General features: G+C 43.5%; 1 protein-coding gene across 2 annotated transcripts in view; it reads left to right on the top strand.

Annotated features, from left to right (window-relative positions):
- The first annotated feature begins 1,779 nt into the window (after nucleotides 1-1,779).
- The window catches only part of CHD1 (chromodomain helicase DNA binding protein 1), an 85,339-nt gene continuing 66,869 nt past the window's right edge, over nucleotides 1,780-20,249 (top strand). Inside the window, exons 1-2 of one of the 2 annotated variants that reach the window (XM_074952900.1) lie at nucleotides 1,780-2,106; nucleotides 4,014-4,222. In XM_074952900.1, coding sequence (XP_074809001.1) covers nucleotides 4,170-4,222 — 53 coding nt within the window. In that variant the 5' untranslated portion in view covers nucleotides 1,780-2,106; nucleotides 4,014-4,169. Of the gene's footprint in view, nucleotides 2,107-3,295; nucleotides 3,315-4,013; nucleotides 4,223-20,249 lie in introns of those variants that run through there. The other variant, XM_074952901.1, reaches the window with a different exon arrangement.

Here is a 20,249-nt window from a genome sequence, read left to right as displayed (position 1 = left end):
GAGAAGTTAAAAACTCATACCTCTGGTTACTAAAAATCTGGCAACACTGTGAATGAAACCTTGCCTTTAAGCATTTGTGATAAAGGTTTTAATAGCTGTCACCACAATTGTCCTGTGGCGCTGACCCAGTAAGTAACAACCACCAGGTAAGTAACAGCAGAAAGATGGATTATTACAAAATATAAATCTATACAATTGTTGAGGGTACAAAATGGCAGGTAAATAGAGACAAGGGCCATGTCTGCACTAGGTATACTGGTATACTATCCCAAGATGTGGGGATTCTATCCTGGCAAGCAGGGACTCCAGAAAAAATTGGGGGGTCATGGTGGATAATCAGCTAAACATGAACTTCCGATGTGATGCTGTGGCTAAAAGAGCTAATACAATCCTGGGATGCTGAACAGAGAAAGGGAAGTGAAGCTAGACAAATTCAGACTGGAAATAAGGCATTAACTGTGACAGTAATTCACAATTGGAACAGTTTACCAAGGGTTGTGGTGGGTTTCCCCCACTGACAATTGTTAAATTAAAATTGGATTTTTTTTTTAAAGATTTGCTCTAGGAATTATTTTGGGGAATTTCTCTGGCCTGTGTTATATAGGAAGTCATGTATGTAGGCTTCCATGCCCTTAGAGGAGCATCGCATTGTCCTCTAGTCTAATGCATATAAATAGGACCCTACCAAATTCATAGTCCATTTTGGTCAATTTCACAGTCATAGGATTTAAAAACGGTAAATTTCATGATTTCAGCTATTTAAATCTGAAATTTCATGTAATTGTAGGGGTCCTGACCCATAAAGCAGTTGTGGGGAGGTCACGAGGCTAATCTAGGGGGAGTTGCGGTACTGCTACCCTTACTTCTGTGCTGCTGTTAGCAGCAGCACTGCCTTGAAAGCTGGGCAGCTGGAGAGCTGTGGCTGCTGGCTGGGAGCCCAGCTTTCTGACTCTGAGCCCAGCATGGTATGGTATTGCCACCCTTACTTCTGTGCTGCTGCTGGAGGGGCATTCCCTTCAGATTTGGGTGCCTGGCCAACAGCCACCACTCTCTGGCCACCCAGCTCTAAAGGCAGTGCAGAAGTAAGGGTGGCAATACCCCCCAATAACCTTCTGATCCCCCTGCAACGCCCTTTTGGGTCAGGACCCCCAATTTGAGAAATGCTGGTCTCCCTCATGAAATCTGTATAGGATAAAAGCATACAGAAAACCAGATTGTATGGTCTGTGACATGTTTTTCACTGCCCTGAATTTGGTAGAGCCCACCTATAAACCCAGAAATGGTGTGGGAACTAATCACCTGCCTGTTCTAGTGAGGTTACTTCCAAACCTGGAAGAAGGCAAACGGATATGAACAATTTTAAGCTTGTTTTTAAGGTTCTTGGTAAAAAGCAAAATTGAGCGATGATTTTTAAAATAAGTGAGGTTCACAGTCAGAGCAGATTACAATGACTTAAACCTGGTACATTGCAACAGGCCAAGCCTTAAGGTTCCCTTTCCTGGCAGCAGCACTCGGTGTTTCCCTGGTCGGCTGGTGCTCTGGAGGTAGCAGGCCCAACAGTGAATACCCCCCTTACTTCACCCTGCCCTGTGTCCTTCTTCCGGGCCCTTAGCCGCCTTGCCACCCTGCAGAGTCCCTGGTCCCCGTCAGTCCGCCAACTTCCTCCCGTGGCTCGCTCTCCCGGCTGCTGAGTCCCGCCCCTCTCGCCTAGCTCCTCCCTCTGCTCACACTGTCCCAGGGCGCCGGGCTGACATCACGCCCGGGGTTTCCAGCGGGCCGAGGGAGGGGGAGACTTGACTGTACTGAGCGGCTGTAGCGTGATGGCGGCGGCCGGGAGGACCTAAACGGTGGCGGCAGCGGCGCAGCGCGCACCCTGGTTCTCTCCCCCTCCCGGTTCGGGCTTCATTGTGCGAAGCGCCACGGGCCAGTCCGCCGTGTAGGTCAGCGAGGGGCCCAGTGCGGCCGGCGGGGGAGAAGCGGCCCAGGCCCGGCGGCGGCGGCCGGAGTAGCCCCCGAGCCCGGGCTGCAGGCAGCACTTTCCTCTCCGCTGGGATAACGCTGTGTCCCGACAGCGCGGCCCTGGGGAGGCCCGGCCGAGACGCGCAGGTAGGAAGCGGCCTGCCCGGGCTCGGGCTGGGCTCGTTAGTTTCTCGCCGGTCTGGAGCTGGACTCACTGCGGCTGCCGGGGGCTCGGCGGCCAGGCCGGGGGCTGAGTGGGAAGAAGCCGGGAGTGGGGCCTGTTTACCGCTTCCAGGCTGGGTGGGGGTGAGGAGCGCGAGGGAGCTGGGCTCGCTGTGAGCGACGGAGGGGACGGGGGGCTGGGCTCGCTGGCTCCTGGTGGGGGAGCCGGCTGGGAGGTGGGAGCGCGGCCCTCGGGCTGCCTTGGCGATGTGAGGAGCGTGCAGTGCGGGGGCTGAGTCGGCCGGGGAGCCGTGGCCAAGAGCGGCGCCAGTGCAGGCCGCGCCGGGAGCGGGGAAGCGTCCACGGAAGAGGAGGGAGACCGACCATTGCCTGGAGGGGGCGGAGGCCGGGGCGGTTGTGACCTGGGCGCCCCTGGAGGGCGGGTGGTTGGGAAAGTAAGAGGCCGCTGCGTTTGGAGGATTACAGCCAGGGAAGCTCTTTGGCCAGGTGGTCCCACAGCACAGCAGGGGAGGTGTATGGTAGGGAGAGGAAACTGCGGCCACCGGGCCGGGCGGGTAAATTTGGAAGCTGCTGAAGGCCGAATAACTGGGATGGGGATGCTGGTGAGTGGCTTCGGGATGGCAGGGCCGAGGAGCCCGGGCCGCAGCGGGTGCTAGCCAGGCCGCCTAGCGGGCAGTTTTGTTGAACCACAAGACCCCAAGGTCTGTAATCGACAGGGGCGCTCCCACCGCAACAGCGCCTGGAAGTGCTGCGGCGACGGACCGCCCCACGGACGCGCTTTGCCCCTTGTGAGCGGCCTGTTTGTCTCTGATTCCCAGTCGGGTTGGGCTTGTGGCTGGGGCAGGATTATCGGGCTCCTTGGTCGCTCATACCCTCCGCCATGTCCTTTGTGTACTGGTCTGGATGAGAGACTATGATGCCTGTAGCAGTAGCCCGAGGAAACCCGAGCAGGACAGACTCAGTCAGATCACTGTGGCCAAACGAGGAGGTGGAGCGGCGGACGGGCGAGCTGTGTATGAAACCCTCGTCTCATTCACATCCATTCAGTGCCTTCGGGGCACTCTTCATTCTCTGATTTGTTAGGAGGTTTATCCTTGTACTCTTGCTGTAGGACACTTACAGTGACCCCGGACGCTTTGGATACTTCAGTACACACAGCTCTGATTATCGTGGTATGTGAAATATTGACCATTCTAGCTGTGGGATCTTGAATTAGATTTGTTATTGGATAACTCTTGACAAGCATAACTTTTTAAACGTGTGGCAGTTAGGCTGGTTGATAGAGAAAATGTTATGCTTGAACCTGGAAACACTTTTACAGTATGTTTATAGTATTTCTTTAGTGATCTGAGTATTGTACCATCAGTTGAAATAAAATACTTGTCTTTTTACCCAGTACTTGTTTAAAGTTTATAATGCAGTAGCGCTTAAAAGCCAAGTAGGTCTGGACCACATTGTTCAGCTGTTAATACATACAGTAAATGATAGTGCCTGCCCCAAAATGTTGACCGGTAGTACCTTCTCACTTACTATAAATTAGAAAAATACTTTTATTTATTTTCAGTTTGTGTTTGTCACAGGTCTTTCAATTTAACAGTTCCTTTGTATAACCAGTCATACTCTGTTCTTTGTGTGGGCCTTTCACAGAGCAATGGGAAAGAGAAACGTTCTTTAAACAGGAAAGTGTGATTACAAAACTATCAGCAATTGCAGCGGGTAGTGCCAGAAACTACTTTTTTAATTAAGTGGATTTCATATTTGATCCTTTTAAGTGTTAGTTTGTTAGGTCAGTTATCTTTAGAGGTTGTATGGAACCATGCAGTATTTCAAGTCATATTCTTAACACTTTTGTATGTCTGTCTCTGTTTTAGGTAATTTGGGAAAGGATCTTGAATACCTTAGCTGACTTGTTTGTTCAACTGTTCAGCAGTAAAACACGTGGAGTACAAGGAAGACTATAAAGGGAACTTTTAATATCCATCTCAAAAACTGAGTGGACTTATATTTTAAACTTCTGAATATTTACAATGAATGGGCACAGTGATGAGGAAAGCATAAGAAACAGTAGTGGAGAATCAAGGTAAGCACTAATCATTTCAAGTCTCTGCTATATGGTCTTGTCTGAAGACAGCTTGAATTTATAACTTTATTTTGGACAGCTGAACCTCTTTGTCATAGATGCAGAACATAGTTTTTAGGTCTCATTCTGTCCTCTTCCGATCCTTATATAATGCATCAGCTTGGTATCTTAATGCATGTTGTATTATAAGTATACAGTTTTTTGGTATTTAGCCTGCGCTATATGCATTTCGAAAAAAACCCGCTTGCTTGGCATTATTAACTATCAGCATTGTTTCATAACAACTGTAGACCTTAGTAAAGGAAGTTATTTTAGTGTGTTAAATTAGTATTTAGGTAATATAGTTGGTCCAAGAGAAGAGCCTTTACTGTTTATAAACCAATTTTTGTCTTGGCTAATAAATTTGAAGATGGAAAAATACATTCAGAATATCAAATTAAACCTCGGATATTGGAAATGCAACCTATGCACTCAGATACCATGGTGATGGGTACAGTATAAAAGCCCAACCTAACCTACAAGAGGAGGTAGGTCTTTGATTTTGTTATGTAATCTGTAGTTTTCCTTAGTTGCTGAGCTACAAAAGCTTCACCAGTGTGACATAACCAGGTAGCAAAATTGTCTTCTCAAGTATGGCCATTGATTCGCTGGCATTCTGAGTTATTTAACAATCTAATCTAGAAGTTACTAGTCTCGAACTTTGTTTTGGTGTGTGAGAATGTACATTGCTTTTAGTTGTTTAAAACAGTGGTTCTCAAAGCCGATCTGCCGCTTGTTCAGGGAAAGCCGCCGGGTTGGTTTGTTTATCTGCCACGTCCACAAGTTCGGCCGATCGCGGCTCCTACTGGCTACAGTTCGCTGCTCCAGGCCAATGGGGGCCGCAGGAAGCGGCACGGGCCAAAGGATATGCTAGCTGCCCTTCCCGCAGCCCCCATTGGCCTGGAACGGTGAACCGCAGCCAGTGGGAGCCACGATTGGCTGAACCTGCGGACGTGGCAGGTAAATAAACTGGCCCGGCCCACTAGGGGGCTTTCCCTGAACAAGTGGCGGACTGTCTTTGAGAACCACTGGTTTAGAAGACATTCCTCTTGCTATAGGGAAATTTATTTAGTGTAATACAGAACTTGTTTTCAAACCAAGCAAAACAGTCCTCATGGAACCTCAAAGGCTATTTTTTTGGTTTTCATAAATTGGAGTAGGAAAGATGAAAACTGTGTGTATAATTTTTATGAATTTTGTAAATTTAGGGTCTCTCTGGATTTCTGATTTCTATAGTAGAAAATGCAACTTCCATCTAAAAGATTTTTTGCTTGGTTGCAGAGAATTTCAGCCAAATTGTTCCATTTTTTTATTTTTACCATCTTTAGACTGAAACAGTTGTAAAGGAGGTATGAACTACCTCTTTTTTTCAATGGGATGTTAACTAGTTCTCATTCAAGCTTCAGTGTGTAAATAGTAACTATTTAGCTAATCAATTTAATGTGGTTAATGTGTTTAAGCACTGTGGACAGAAATTAAAATTTGTTATCCTACAAATGTGCTTGGTATGGTGTCAACAGCTTCGTATGACTATAGGAAGTTCAAAGATTTCTATTTAAATTAAAGTAGTATAATGCATGCTGTACATGGGAGGGGACAAGACATACAAAAATGTATTTACACAGTAAATGTCATCATGCCTCTGTGTAATGAGAACTTCAGTTATACCTAGGAGTAATAATGTATATGCATTTTAAAATTACAAGTTCCAAATTTTTGTTTTAGTGCTTGATAATGATAATGATTCACTCTAATGTTTCTGAAGGCTTACTTGATGAGTAGACAATTATCTTGCTTTTATTAGAAGCAGCAAGGTTGTGGAATTTCAGCTGCAGTTTAATACCATAATGTTGCACAAGTTCAGAGCTTTGCTTATTTTCACTTTCTCAGGAAAAAAAAAATGTCAACAAAGCTTGGCCTCATTGTAAATCAAAATTCAAAAACTGTGGTTAACTTGTCTGGAACATCTCAAATGTTTTTGCAAATGTATGGGATTGCCTTGCCTACTTAAAAAGAAACACAAGTCACCCTAATTAAAGATAATGTAGGAAGAGAGATGCCTCATATCAAACTGAAACACTGCACCTGCTACATAATGTATATAGAATAGCAATGTATGTGTGTTGTTTAAAAAAGGTAACATAAATTTAAAATATTACTATTAAATAAGCTGTTACAAGTATTTCCAATAACCTGATTAAAAGTGCATACCAGGCAGAGATTCTAATATACTTAATTAGCTTGATTATTAAATGTGGAGTCAAATTTCACTCTGCATTTAAACACAGCTTGTTTAAATGTGTTATTTATTAACCTTATAGCCTAATAATGCATGAATAGAGCTTAAACAATCCACCTGCCTACTTGCAAGTTGCAAGCAGGAAGCTTTCCTTTGTGAATGATAGATACAGTATACATTTTCATTTTTAAAAAGTTTTGAGCCCTAGTTGTGAAGGTAATCTGAACTGAAAGTAAATTCCACCAGTACTGTCTAGGTAAAATCTAACACAGGGTTCTTAAATGTGTGGTCCACCCATGTAGTTTTGTTATATTGTAATTCTTTTCAGAGTCTCCAGAATCTAAGCTTTTTTTAAAATCCTCCTTGTTGCAGAGATAAGCTTCCAAATGTAACCAATGCAGTGATATCTGCATTCAGCCCGTAACCCAGAGATACGAACTCCCATGTTCCCTTTTAATCTGACTAGAAGATCAGCATTAAAGCCCCGTGATGACACTTCACTGTCAACATTAACTATTTAATCACAAATCATTTTAGTGGATGGAATCGTGGTGGGAATAGGACTGAAGCACACTGGGTAGGTAATTGGGAGTTGCTGCAGGGAAGGAAATGCAGAGAAAAGGACAGAGGAGGCACTCAAAGACAGGGAATGGGAAGAGAAACCACGAAGGGTATGTCTACACTACCTGCCGGATTGGCGGGCAGCGATAGATCCAGTGGGGATCAATTTATCGCGTCTAGTCTAGACTCGATAAATCAACCCCCGAGCATGCTCTCGTCAACTCCTGTACTCCACTGCCATGAGAGGCGCAGGCAGAGTCGACGGGGGAGCGGCAGCAGTCGACTCAGCACGGTGAAGACACCATGGTAAGTCGATCTAAGTATGTCTAGGTACATTATTCACGTAGCTGAAGTTGCATAACTTAGATCGATATATCCCCCCCCCCCCCCCCCGTAGACCAGGGCTAAAAAGAGGTGGGGAAGTAAGAGAAACAAAGAACAGAAATAGTGGTGAATCTAAAAGGGTCTTTTATCTTCTTGGTGACGACGCAACAAATAAGGCACTGAACAAAATATTAATTTTGTTCCCATATTCTTCCCTTGAGCCCTGTACAAACTTTGTGATATTGCTGTGTGTTGCAGGGAATATGTAGACCTCAATGTATATCCTGGTCCATGGATCATAATTAAACATAAAAATGAGCCCTCTCCAGATGAGTTTCACTTTTGATCTAGAGTGCTTTTGCTGGTTGAGAAAGTTGAGCAGTAACTGAGGACAACTGGACTTAAAATGGAGCTTGTAAAGTAGCAGCCAGGAGGCTGGGTAACAGTAGATCATCAGATAACCTCTTTTGCTATCTATCACAATAATTAGAAGGCTCTGGAGTGGGAGGAGCAGAGAGAGAATTCAGCTTCTTCCCAGCAGAGAAGGGGGTTGGGGGAAATGTTGGTTGCGGACTTCAAATTTCGCACACTAGCAAGAAGTTGTTGCATAGGTGAAGCCCTCAAAGATTGTTCCAGCAGCAGCCTGGTAATGGAATTCTAGCTGTCTTCCATTCCCCTCAGTTGAGATGGGGAAGGAAGGAAGCAAAGATCTTGCTTATGAAGAGTGCAGATCTCCCTTACTTTTGTGTCCAGTCTCCACCCCATCCAGAGGTTGATTAAATTTATCATCTGGCTTTTCTATCCCTGTTCACCCATAGCAGCTGCCAGTTAGAAAACTTTATTTTACCACTTGTGAAAAAAAAAAAGTAACTTCTATGTTCATAGTCCAAGCATATTGCATATGAACCTTGTCTACGGTAGCAGCCTTCGTGCTTATAATTCACCGCTGGTGCTGGCAATGGTGGAAACTGTAGGTTGGACAAGACTAAACATCCTATCATCTAACCCTGCTTTTTGTCATCCCAATGTTCTGTTACATAATTGTTATGGAGACTTCTTTTTATTTCTGCTTATTCCAGTATGTAAAGACAATATCACAGGATTATGGAATGTGTCCAGAGCAGTTAACAGTAGCCTCACAAATTGTTGTTCCTCTGAGTAGGAAGGAAGCATGAGCAGATAAATTCAGTAACAATAATACTGTCTTTGTGCAAATGGCCTTTGCTATGAAGGAGGAAAGAAACATTGTTTGAATCAGGTGTTCTTGAAAAAGTTTTCCTTTGGGGAGTAGTAGCTGTTTATGGGGGCTCAGCTACAATTGCCTGCTAGTTAGTGTCAAGAAAAGCTTAGTGAGCAAGTTAGCGCAGCCCCACTGGGGAAGGTCACTACTGCATTACCTACTCCTGAATTGCATAAGGATAGTATCAACACTAATGGGTTGAACAGAGGGTTGCTGTGATCTGGTTTCCATTTTTCTGCTCTTACTATGTGCTTCAGGTAGAACAGGGCAGTGAAGCATTGAAGAGTGCATGGGGAGGAGGGAAGTGTCATTCTCCCCACTAGTAGTCAAGAAGTGACCCTGGATAGTGTTGTCCCCGAACCCTCTCTATGTGAACATTACATACACTTACTAGCCAGAGAACTAATTCTGCTAAATGAGATGCCCTGTTTAAATTCTACTTTAAAGCCAATCCATTTCCTTGACCCAAACGGGAAACTTGTTTTGGGGGGAATGGGGGAAACAAAACACCTGTTACTATGGACAAGACCTTCTGTAGAATTCCAACACAAATCGGAAAGTAAAAGCAGTTTGTGACACCTTTTCATCAAAAGATTTAATATTTTTAAAAGACCTCTGGAAGAAAATGCTATAAATCTAACGGCAACCTATGGGCTTCATGGACCCTGCTGAGCTTCACCACAGTCCTCCATATAGGGGAGAGACTCTTTCTCTGTTGCTTATATAACATTAGCGTTTAAAGTGTGTTGGTGAGAATTAGTACCTCTGTTCAAAGAGCCTCTAAGTTTCAAGTGTACTATCACAAGTTGTTTTGGTTTTGTTTTTACATTTCACTACAATAAAACTAAATCAACGAGAAATGACCCATATGTCATCTGATGCCAGAGTATTTTTTTTTTTTTTTAGGTTGGAAAAACTCAGACTGGGTATTTGAGATACAAAAGTTTAAAACAAAGTGAGTTTTTCACTTTTGAGGTATTAGTAATGCGTGGTAATGCTTATCTCAAACAACTAGAACTGGCCCTTCTAATTGTATTTAATTGTGTTGGATTCAGTAAGGACTGGCATCACTGGCTAGTTTAGGAGTTTCATTTAGCTATTGCACAATGTATTCAGCTGCATTTGCTCTGATACAGGTAGTCTAATCCTGTGTAGGCATTATCTAACGCAGGGGTGGGCAAACTTTTTGGCCTGAGGGCCACATCAGGGTTGCGAAACTTTATGGAGGGCCAGGTAGGGAAGGCTGTGCCTCCCCAAACAGCCTATCCGCCCCCTCCCACTTCCTGCCCCGACTGTCTCCTCAGAACCCCTACCCAGCCAACCCCTCCCCCCTACCGCTCCTTGTCCCCTGCCCCTAACCACCCCCCAGGACCACACCTCCTATCCAACCCTCCTGCTCCCAGTCCCCTGACTGCCCTGACCCCTATCCACACCCCCGCTCCTAACTGCCACCCCCTATCCAACCCCCCTGCTTCCCCTGACAGCTCCTCCTGAACCTCCGCCCCATCGAACCGCCCCCTGTCCCCTGGGACCCTCTGCCCCTTATCAAACCCCTCCCCACTCCCTTACCATGCCCCTCAGAGCAGCAGGAGCTCACAGCCACGCTGCCGCCCTGCCTGGCAGGAGTGGCGGGCCAGAGTGCCGGTGGCGTAGCGCGCTGAGGCTGCGAGGGAGGAGGGACAGCAGGGGAGGAGCTGGGGGCTAGCCTCCCCAGCCGGGAGCCCAGGGCCCGGGCAGGACGGTCCCATGGGCCATAGTTTTCCCACCTCTGATGTAACGGGTGTAAATTGTGGGCCATGGACTTCTCGTGGCTGTCTTGGGAGCCGATGCTCGTCTCTGTATACGGAAGGCCAGTGAATCTGATCAGAGTGGCAAATGGATGGCAAGGAGCCACATGGAGATAGAAGAGTTTAGTGGGTTGGGGTGTGGGGAGGTGGGAAGCACAAGAAGAGAGCCACATGGGGGTTTCATTGGTTTACATGGAAATGCTGTGGAATTTTTGAAGTATGTGGTTAAGAGGGGTAACAGAATTGGGAGGATCAGCAGAGTTAGTGTTTCTGCATAGGAGCAAAGCAACAGATGCTCAGTACAGAAATTATTCATGCTGTCATATTTATTCTGGAAAAAGTTTAAGGTTGAACATTCTTATTGGTAACTTCAGAGGAATATGGCTTAAGGATACTGCTTTTTTTCAGTTAGGAAAATCAAAGTTAAATTTACACTTTAATTTTTTTAAAAACATTGAAAGTATGGAAGTGGACACTATTGCCTTGTTCCCTTTGTGCCAGGATGCTAAATCTTACATTATGTACTTTCACACAGATAAGCTAATTTAAAAACTCGCTTATGAAAAAATTTCTAGATGAGTTTTCAATTTTTAAGCTGCATATGTCTACAAAACTTTGTCTATGAAATTATGTCAAAGTGGTGGCTCCATCATACTCACACTACAGATTTCAGTTTAACAAGAATGTAGTAGCGGCTTACTTAGTCTGGCTATCGGTGTCTCCACTCCCTCTGTTTACCCTCCTGAGGTCTCTAATAATAGCACGGTCCTTGTCATTCAAGTACCTTCTCCTTCTTGGGGTTCTAGTTTATTAAAATAATAGTTCAATGTGCATGAAAGTCAAAACCTGTTTTTCCCAGATCCTATGTTCTTCAGCCAATTGCTGCTTCTTTTGATTCTCACTCCTATCTGAATTCAGGCTGCCCCCAGCAGACCTGGCTTCTTGTCTCATACTCCTGTCAGGTGACCATTGCACTGAGTGGTAAACTAAGTCACGAGTGAGGCAGAGCCCAGGACTCTCAGAGGGCGAGCTCACCCTGTGACGAGTTGAATCTCATTGAAATGGCAATTTAAAAAAAAAAAAATGGATTGTAAACTGTGAGTACTATTTATTTTTCATTATAGTTTGTTGAAAAATGTATTGATACAGAAAGAATAAGTTAAATCTGCCAACTTTTCACTGGATTGTCATGTTTATCTTTGTACCCCTTTTTTGCAAGAAATCTAAACCACTCTGGTAAATGTTTTGTTTTCCACACTGTTGCTCCTCATACTGATTCTGAGACTATCAGTTATACATGTGTAATGTTGTGAAAGGTTCTTTTCAAACATTGAACATGAAATGTAACTTTTTAACTATACATTGTGAACTTGTGCACCAGGCCCCACTTGATGACATATCTGCTGCATGGGGGTGGGGATGGGAGGGAGAGACTCCCTCAGAAAGTATCACTAACCTCCCTGTGATGGGGTGAACTAGGCCTAAAGGCCCCCTGCTGGAGGCCTCAGGATTCTGCCACACCTGTCCCAGGAAAGGAGCAGTGGAGAGGTCCTCCAGGCAGCCTAGTGTGGTTGTGAGGAAGCAACCAATCAGAGGGGCTGCTGGCATGGCCCATCAGGCCAGGAGGACCCTATATAAAAAGGAGCTGCAGAACAGAGTAGTAGTTAGTAGCTACTTGAAGCCAGAGAAGAAACGACTGCGTGCTTGGCTGGAAAAGGCAGCAGGATCACAGACAGCTAAGTAGGGGCAGGGACTAGGGGAGTGAGAGGCTCCTGTCTGGCTGCTAGGACTGAGCCTAAGACTGTTTGTTAGCAGGGACCAGGGGAGCATTAAGGGAGCTCCTGGCTGGTGGTAGAGACTGAGCCCTGGCGATACAGCCCCATACCAGGGCCGGGACTACTTACTGAAAACACAGACACGCCTAACCAGAGGGGGCACTCGTGAGAGGTGGGTGCCAACCCCGTTAACTCCCCTTTAAGATTTATCTCAATCTGCCAACATACACTGTGCTCATCTAAGATTTTTACCTGGTGAGTTACTGTGTATTAATTAACATGAGTTTAAGAACATGCTATTTTTCATGGAGAAGACTCATCCAGTGTCTGTACAAGCAGTGTCAGCTCTGTTGCAGTTATTTGCTTGGAGCAAGACTTGCCATTCCTCTAACTTGGATCAGGACTGAAAACAGTGGCTTTGCAGCTGACCCATTGCTATTTGTCCTCCCTGCATAGGTCACAGTTGCCCTGAAACTACTTTGTGCATTGCTTTTGTCTCCTGTGCTCTTGGTCGCTTTTTTGTTTTGAGCTCTGTTTAATAAAGTGCAGTGCATGCATCTTTAGGTTTTTCTTTAAAAATAAATAAATAAATAATATCTTTGTCAGTGCTGATGCAATTTAATTTTTCAGAATAATTGTTTTTATGTATCAAAAATGTTCATTTGCTTGGCTCACGCTTTTTAAAAAAAGTTTGTATAATACCTCTCCAAAGAATTGCAATTTCTGTGAGCCCATACTTTAGGCAACTGGAAGAGGCACTTAAAGTGTACAGTTACTAAGCTGTTGTCCAACAATTAGTGACAGCAGATGCTTGGCTGCCCACTTCCCACACAGTTGTCATTAACAGTTCCTTCTTCCTACAGTAGCGTAATGTGTCAGTGAAGAACACCAAGAACTTCTGGGGTGGGTGGACACACTCCAATATCCCTTCCTTTCCCTGTATACCTTTGGGTTCTTAGTTTCTCTTAATGGGGTGGGTGGCCCTCTGATGTGAGACAGTGGAATATGAGGGAAGAGGAAACAAGGAAGATGGAACAAATGAAAGGGATCTTTAGAAGAGGTAATGTAACATAGGACAGAGTAAGAGGAAGAAAACAATGTGGAGGTAAATATGAAATGGCAGAAAAAGAAACAAGAATAAATTAATATATGATTTAATGGTAACAGAAGAATAGAAGGGTGGGTGGAGAAAACATACAACTTCTGACTCATCACTTTTATTTATGCTATAGTGTACTGATACTTAAAGTTCCTTCTCTTGGGTTTAATTTCCCCCCTTACAAATTAGAGTGAAGCAGTGCTACAGAAATTTAACAGAGCACAACTAACTGTTCATTTAAAACAACCCACCAAAAATCCTGTATTATATGAACCCCACCTTAAACCTGTTTTACTTAAATTCAGCTCACACAGGGTGGGATGCTTACCTTTCTGCCCATAATCATACGAACATAAGAGTGGCCATACTGGGTCAGACCAAAAGTCCATCTAGCCCAGTATCCTGTCTTTCGACCATGGCCAATGCCAGGTGCCCCCGAGGGGATGAACAGAACAGGTAATCATCATTCTTAGCTTCTGGCAAACACCATTCCTGTCCATCCGAGCTAATAGCCATTGATGGACCTATCCTCCATGAATTTATCTAGTTCTTTTTTGAACCGTGTTATAGTCTTGGCTTTCACAACATCCTATGGCAAGGAGTTCCACAGGATGACTGTGCATTATGTGAAAAAAATACTTTTTTGTTTGTTTTAAATTTGCTGCCTATTCATTTCATTTGATCACCCCAGTTCTTGTGTTAGGAAAGGGACTAAATAACACTTCCTTATTTACTTTCTCCACACCAGTCATGATTTGATAGACCTTTATCATATCCCCTTTTAGTTGTCTCTTTTCCAAGCTGAAAAGTCCCAGTTTTATTAATCTCTTCTCATATGGTTGCCGTTCCATATCTCTAATAATTTTTGTTGCCCTTTTCTGAACCATGTCCAATTCCAATATATCTTTTTTGAGATGGGGCGACCACATCTGCACACAGTATTCAAGATGTGGGAGTACCATGAATTTATATAGAGACAATATATTTTCTGTCTTATTATCTATCCCTTTCTTTATGATTCCCAACATTCTGTTTGCTTTTTGACTGCTGCTGCACATTGAGTGGATTTTTCAGAGAACTATTTACAATGACGCCAAGATCTCTTTCTTGAGTGGTAACAGCTAATTTAGACCCCATCATTTTATATGTATAGTTGGGATTATGTTTTCCAATGTGCATTACTTTGCATTTGACAACATTGAATTTCATCTGCCATTTTGTTGCCCGGTCACCCAGTTTTGAGAGATCCTTTTGTAGCTCTTCGTAGTCTGTTTAGGACTGAACTATCTTAAGTAGTTTTGTATCATCTGAAATTTTCCCACCTCACTTTTTTCAGATAATTTATGAATATGTTGAACAGGATTGGTCCCAGTACAGACTCTTGGGGGACACAACTATTTACTCTCTCCATTTTGAAAACTGACCATTTATTCCTACCCTTTGTTTCCTATCTTTTAACCAGTTACCAGTCCATGAAAGGACCTTCCCTGTTATCCCATGACAGCTTACTTTGCTTAAGAGCCTTTGGTGAGGGACCTAGTCAAAGGCTTTCTGAAAATCTAAGTACACAATATCTACTGGATCCTCCTTGTCCACATGCTTGTTGACCCCCTCAAAGAATTCTATTAGATTGGTGAGGCATGATTTCCTTTTACAAAAACCATGTTGACTCTTCCCCAACAAATTATGTTCATCTATATGTCTGACATTTTTGTTCTTTACTGTAGTTTCAACCAGTTTGCCCAGTAGTGAAGTCAGGCTTACCGGCCTGTAATTGCCAGGATCACCTCTGGAGCCCTTTTTAAAAATTGGCGTCACATTAACTATTCTCCAGTCATTTGGTACAGAAGGTGATTTAAATGATAGGTTACAGACTACAGTTAGTAGTTCTCTCAGAACTCTTGGGTGAATACTATCTGGTCCTGGTGACTTATTACTGTTTAGTTTATGAATTTGTTCCAAATGTGCATTACTTTGCATTTGACAACATTGAATTTCATCTGCCATTTTGTTGCCCGGTCACCGGTCATCACTCCTCTAATGACACCTCAGTCTGGGACAGTTCCTCAAATCTGTCACCTACAAAGAATGGCTCAGGTTTGGGAATCTCCCTAACATCTTCAGCCGTGAAGACCGATGCATAGAATTCATTTAGTTTCTCTGCATTGGCCTTACTGTTCTTGAGTGCTCCTTTAGTATCTTGATCGTCCAGTGGCCCCACTGGTGGTTTAGCAGGCTTCCTGTTTCTGATATACTTAAAACATTTTTTGCTATTACTTTTTGAGTCTTTAGCTAGCTGTTCTTCAAATTCTTTTTTGGCCTGCCTAATTATATTTTTACCATTTGCCAGAGTTTATGTTCCTTTCTATTTTCCTCACTAGAATTTAACTTCCACTTTTTAAAGGATGCTTTTTTGCTTCTCACTGCTTCTTTTACTTTGTTGTTTAGCCACAGTGTCACTTTTTTGGTTCTCTTACTATGTCTTTTAATTTGGGGTATACATTTAAGTTGAGCCTCTATTATGGTGTCTTTAAAAAGTTTCCATGCAGCTTGCAGGGATTTCACTTTTTGCGCTGTACCATTTTAATTTCTGTTTAACTAACTTCCACATTTTTGTGTAGTCCCCCTTTCTGAAATTAAATGCTATAGTGTTGGGCTGCTGTAGTGTTTTCACTGCTACAGTGATGTTAAATTTAATTATATTATGGTCACTATTACCAAGTGGTCCAGCTATATTCACCTCTTGAACAAGATTCTGTGCTCCACTTGGGACTAAATCAAGAATTGCCTCTCCTCTTGTGGGTTTCAGCACTAGCTGCTCCAAGAAACAGTCATTTAAGGTGTCAAGAATCTTTATTTCTGCATCCTGTCCTGAGGTGACATGTACCCAGCCAATATGTGGATAATTGAAATCCCCCATTATTATTGAGTTTTTTAATTTTAATAGCCTCTCTAATCTCCCTGAGCATTTCACAGTCACTGTCACCATCCTGGTTAGGTGGTCGGTAATATATCCTACTGCTATATTATTATTAGAGCATGGAATTACTATCCATAGAGATTCTTTTTGATCTCAGTAGATGGGACTGACATATACTTAGTTTCACTCTACTGCTATTGAAAAGGAGTACTTGTGGCACCTTAGAGACTAACCAATTTATTTGAGCATAAGCTTTCGTGAGCTACAGCTCACTTCATCGGATGCATTCAGTGGAAAATACAGTGAAGAGATTTATATACACACAGAACATGAAAAAATGGGTGTTATCATACACACTGTAAGGAGAGTGATTACTTAAGATGAGCCAATACCAGCAGGGGGGCGGGGGGCAGGGAAAGAAAACACTGCTATTGTGTTTAAGAGCAGCTGAAGCAAAGATACAATCCTCTGTATTGCTGCTAGGAATTCTCTGAATTGGGGAGGAAGTAAATGAACAAACTGCCAATCACACCTCTTCTTTCCCATCTCCTTCCTCACATAAGAACACCTCCAGCAGGAGCAGAGGATCAAAATCCCAGCAAGAATAACAGAATGAAAACTTTAGGTTCAAGTTAATTTCCTGATTTTGAACAGCATGAAACAGATATGATCCTGGGACAGTAGGAGAAGAGTTGAACCCAAATAGAAATTAAGGGAAGAGGCAAACATGGAGGAACTGCATTGGTGAACGAAGGCATGTTCATTTGCAGTAGTTCTATTCAAGGATATTTATCCACATGTCAGACTTGGGGCATGGCTACACTGAAAACTTCAAAGTGCTGTCACGGGAACGCTCCCACGGCAGCGCTTTGAAGTGCGAGTGTGGTCGCGCGTAAGCGCTGGGAGAAAGGTCTCCCAGCGCTCCTGGTAATCCACCTCCATGAGGGGATTGGCTCAGAGTGCTGGGAGCATGGCTCCCAGTGCTGGGAGCCTGTCTACACTAGCGCTTTAAAGCACTCAGACTTGCTGCGCTCAGGGGGATGATTTTTCACACCCCTGAGCTAGCAAGCTAGAGCGCTATAAAATGTAAGTGTAGACAAGCCCTTGGTCTCTTACTCTGTGGGCAAGCACGTACGTTTCTAGAAACAGTGATGACAGCATTTTGAGCTCCTGGGTGAACAAATGTTTCAGTGATCCCTTGAACTATGAGAATGAGGGGTACAGTTTTGGAACCTTAACTCATAATGAGCAGTACCTGTTCAGGTGAGTAGTCCCATACAGCTCAATAGGACTGCTTGCATGAACAGGTAGTATTCATTGTGAGAGAGGGTTGCAGAATTGGGCCTAACTAAAGAGGCAGAGTTGATAACCGTGAGCAGTATCCATCAATCTTCAGCTGGGAAAGGGAGTTGCTGGCATAAAGTGCCTTTGGAGAAAGTGGGGAAGGGTGGAAAAAAAAGGAAATAATATATTGAGGAAGTAACCCTGCTTCTAAGGCAGGGCAAACCTCAAGCAAAGGAGGCATTAAGATTTGACTACATTTGCTTGCAGCTATTAGTTTGGATTCACATCTTAACATCTTTGTCACTTAGGGAGCCCAGGTACTGTTTCACTGTAATGTTAACTCAATTGTCATGTTGTCATGTAGTTGTTCTCCAGTAAAACAGTTATTTTAAAGGTCAGGTTTGATATAGTATGAAACACTACCAGTAGTAGTTCAGTTAAAAATGAAAGCCTGTAATGATTCTTGCTTGAAACATATTGATCACTTCCCTTCTAACGTCACATCTCTCCTTTTCCACGTCAAGAAAGATTAAAGCACTTCTGGCACTGTCATACAACTTGGAGAGAGAGGGGTCTTTTAGTTCCATAAATCCAGCTTGTCTATATTTAAACTTTTTTTTCAAACTGATTTACATTTGGGAATAGTTTCCTCTTTCTCTTCTGTAACTAAAGCTGTTAGAACAGGAAGTAGTTTGGAGGATGAAATAAATCTCATTTGCGGCACTAGAAATCTGGGTGATGAATTTCTCATGTCCATTTTTCTGGTAGATCTGATATTTTAATTTAAGAAAGCTTAAATGCTAAGTGTCTAAGCACTCAGCAAAAAAATTGAAAATTCATTCAAAAATTGAATGGATGCACTGTTTTCCTAAGGCCAGTCGACAGTGAGATTGATGTGGAATGTTGGGGATGGAAAAAACAGTGTTCTAGAACCATATTATGTCAAGGCGGTTGATGCAGCTAGGTCTTGCATGCACTAGGAAAACTTCAATTTTAATCACACTGTGGATCACTTGGCACATATGTACACCCAGGTGTTTCCAGTGATGTTCAAGTGTAAATAAAAACCACTTTTTGGATGGGAGTTAGTGCTATCCTAGAATGCCTTTACTCATTCTTCACTGACAGGTTTGATCAGACTACTGCCTCTATCATCTGTCAAACTGACTACAGATTGGCATGCAAACTGCTCAAACCCAGTCTTCCTGTCCCAATTCAGTGTTCACCTGAAAGCAGCCAAGATAGAACTCTGCTGAAGTTGGCTCCACTTGGCTTCCAAGGGATACATCCCCAAATCCATCTTACAGAGAAACAATGAAGGGCACAAAAATAGCTTGAAGTACATTGTAATTTAAACCTGTAACTTTTTGTATGTATATTTTCCTCATGAAATTTCACCTGGAAACCTATCTCCTCATGAAATGAGTATTTAGTCTGAATTACACACTGACTCCCCCCTCCCTATTTACTTGGGGCTGCTACAACTACAAGTCTTTCTCTTAGGACCATCTTCCATAGCCCTACGCTCTGAAAAACAGAACAGAGGCTTTAATGTATATGTCCCAGACAGACTTTTCACCCTTCATCTCTGACTATAATCTCAGCCTCTCATTTGCCCATTTCCCTTTTTTTTCCCTTCTTCTCTGCCTTCGCACCTAAGGCAATGGAGGAACTGGGTGGGGTGCATGGAACGTGGTCGGCAGAGGTTTAGGCTTTTTGTCATGGTATCTGCAGTGAATTAGGAGGGCATAGCTTCTGCCCCTCAGCGTCAGATGAGCAATTCCTCGTGCAAGACAGCACCATTCAAAAGTGACAACTAAAATAAAAGTATGTAAATAAGTGCAAATACATACACTATATACTGTATAATCTTACACCTGTTGCAAAGTGCTGTGCTGGAAAATGTGGAATAGGTACCCAGAGGGGGAGAGATGCGTCAGTGGACAGAACACTAGTATGCACGTGGGGCAAAAATGCAAAGAACCTGCAGCTGAAATAGCATGACTGATGTGAACTCACTGCATTGTTGGTACTTATGCTGGTGCTGGTTCACTTACCACTGTTTCACTTACCAATGCCTCAATTCTTTTTTTGTACATGTTGCCTAAGAGAGCAGGTACTGGTTGAAGAGAAGACTGGAAGGCCAGGGGCTGGTGGGAATGGAGTAGGGCATATCCTCCCAAGTCCTCATAGACCTAGGGTAGGAATGCCAAAACCCTGATGTTCTACTCCAGTCTGACCATCCCAATTCTCCAAAACCTTCCGAGTGCACACAGGCAACACCCCCACTCACCCTCTGCATGCCCCAGACAAACCCTCCAGTCAACACTCTACTTTTTTTTCCTCCAGACAACCCCTGTATCTTATGATGACTTTCTGGGTCTTGGAAAAACTTAATCAACTCTGCTTTGCTACAAGGGTTATTTCAGAATTATATGAGGTACCCCATGAACACCAATGTTTGTTGACACAAATTACATACAGTTTTCAGACCCTACAAGCCTATGGAGTGGGAGTCTGGGCTAAAACTATTTCTTTGGAGATGTGTAGAAGTTTTGTTTTTAACCTTTATTAATAATTTTGAATGGTTAGCTCTTCATTACTGAAACTAAACTTACAGGAGTAGATGAAGTAGACTTTCAAAGGAAATAAAAAAAACAATCCCTCTGACTTTTGCCAAACTTTCCAACTTAATTCTGTTCCTCTCATTTCTTCTGGTGGTACAAATGGATTCTTCTCTCTCCTCCACCCACCTTTTC

The sequence above is a fragment of the Natator depressus genome, chromosome 5 (genome assembly GCF_965152275.1).
Source record: "Natator depressus isolate rNatDep1 chromosome 5, rNatDep2.hap1, whole genome shotgun sequence".
NCBI classification, from domain to species: domain Eukaryota; kingdom Metazoa; phylum Chordata; order Testudines; family Cheloniidae; genus Natator; species Natator depressus.
This window is presented reverse-complemented; position numbering and strand designations above follow the sequence as displayed.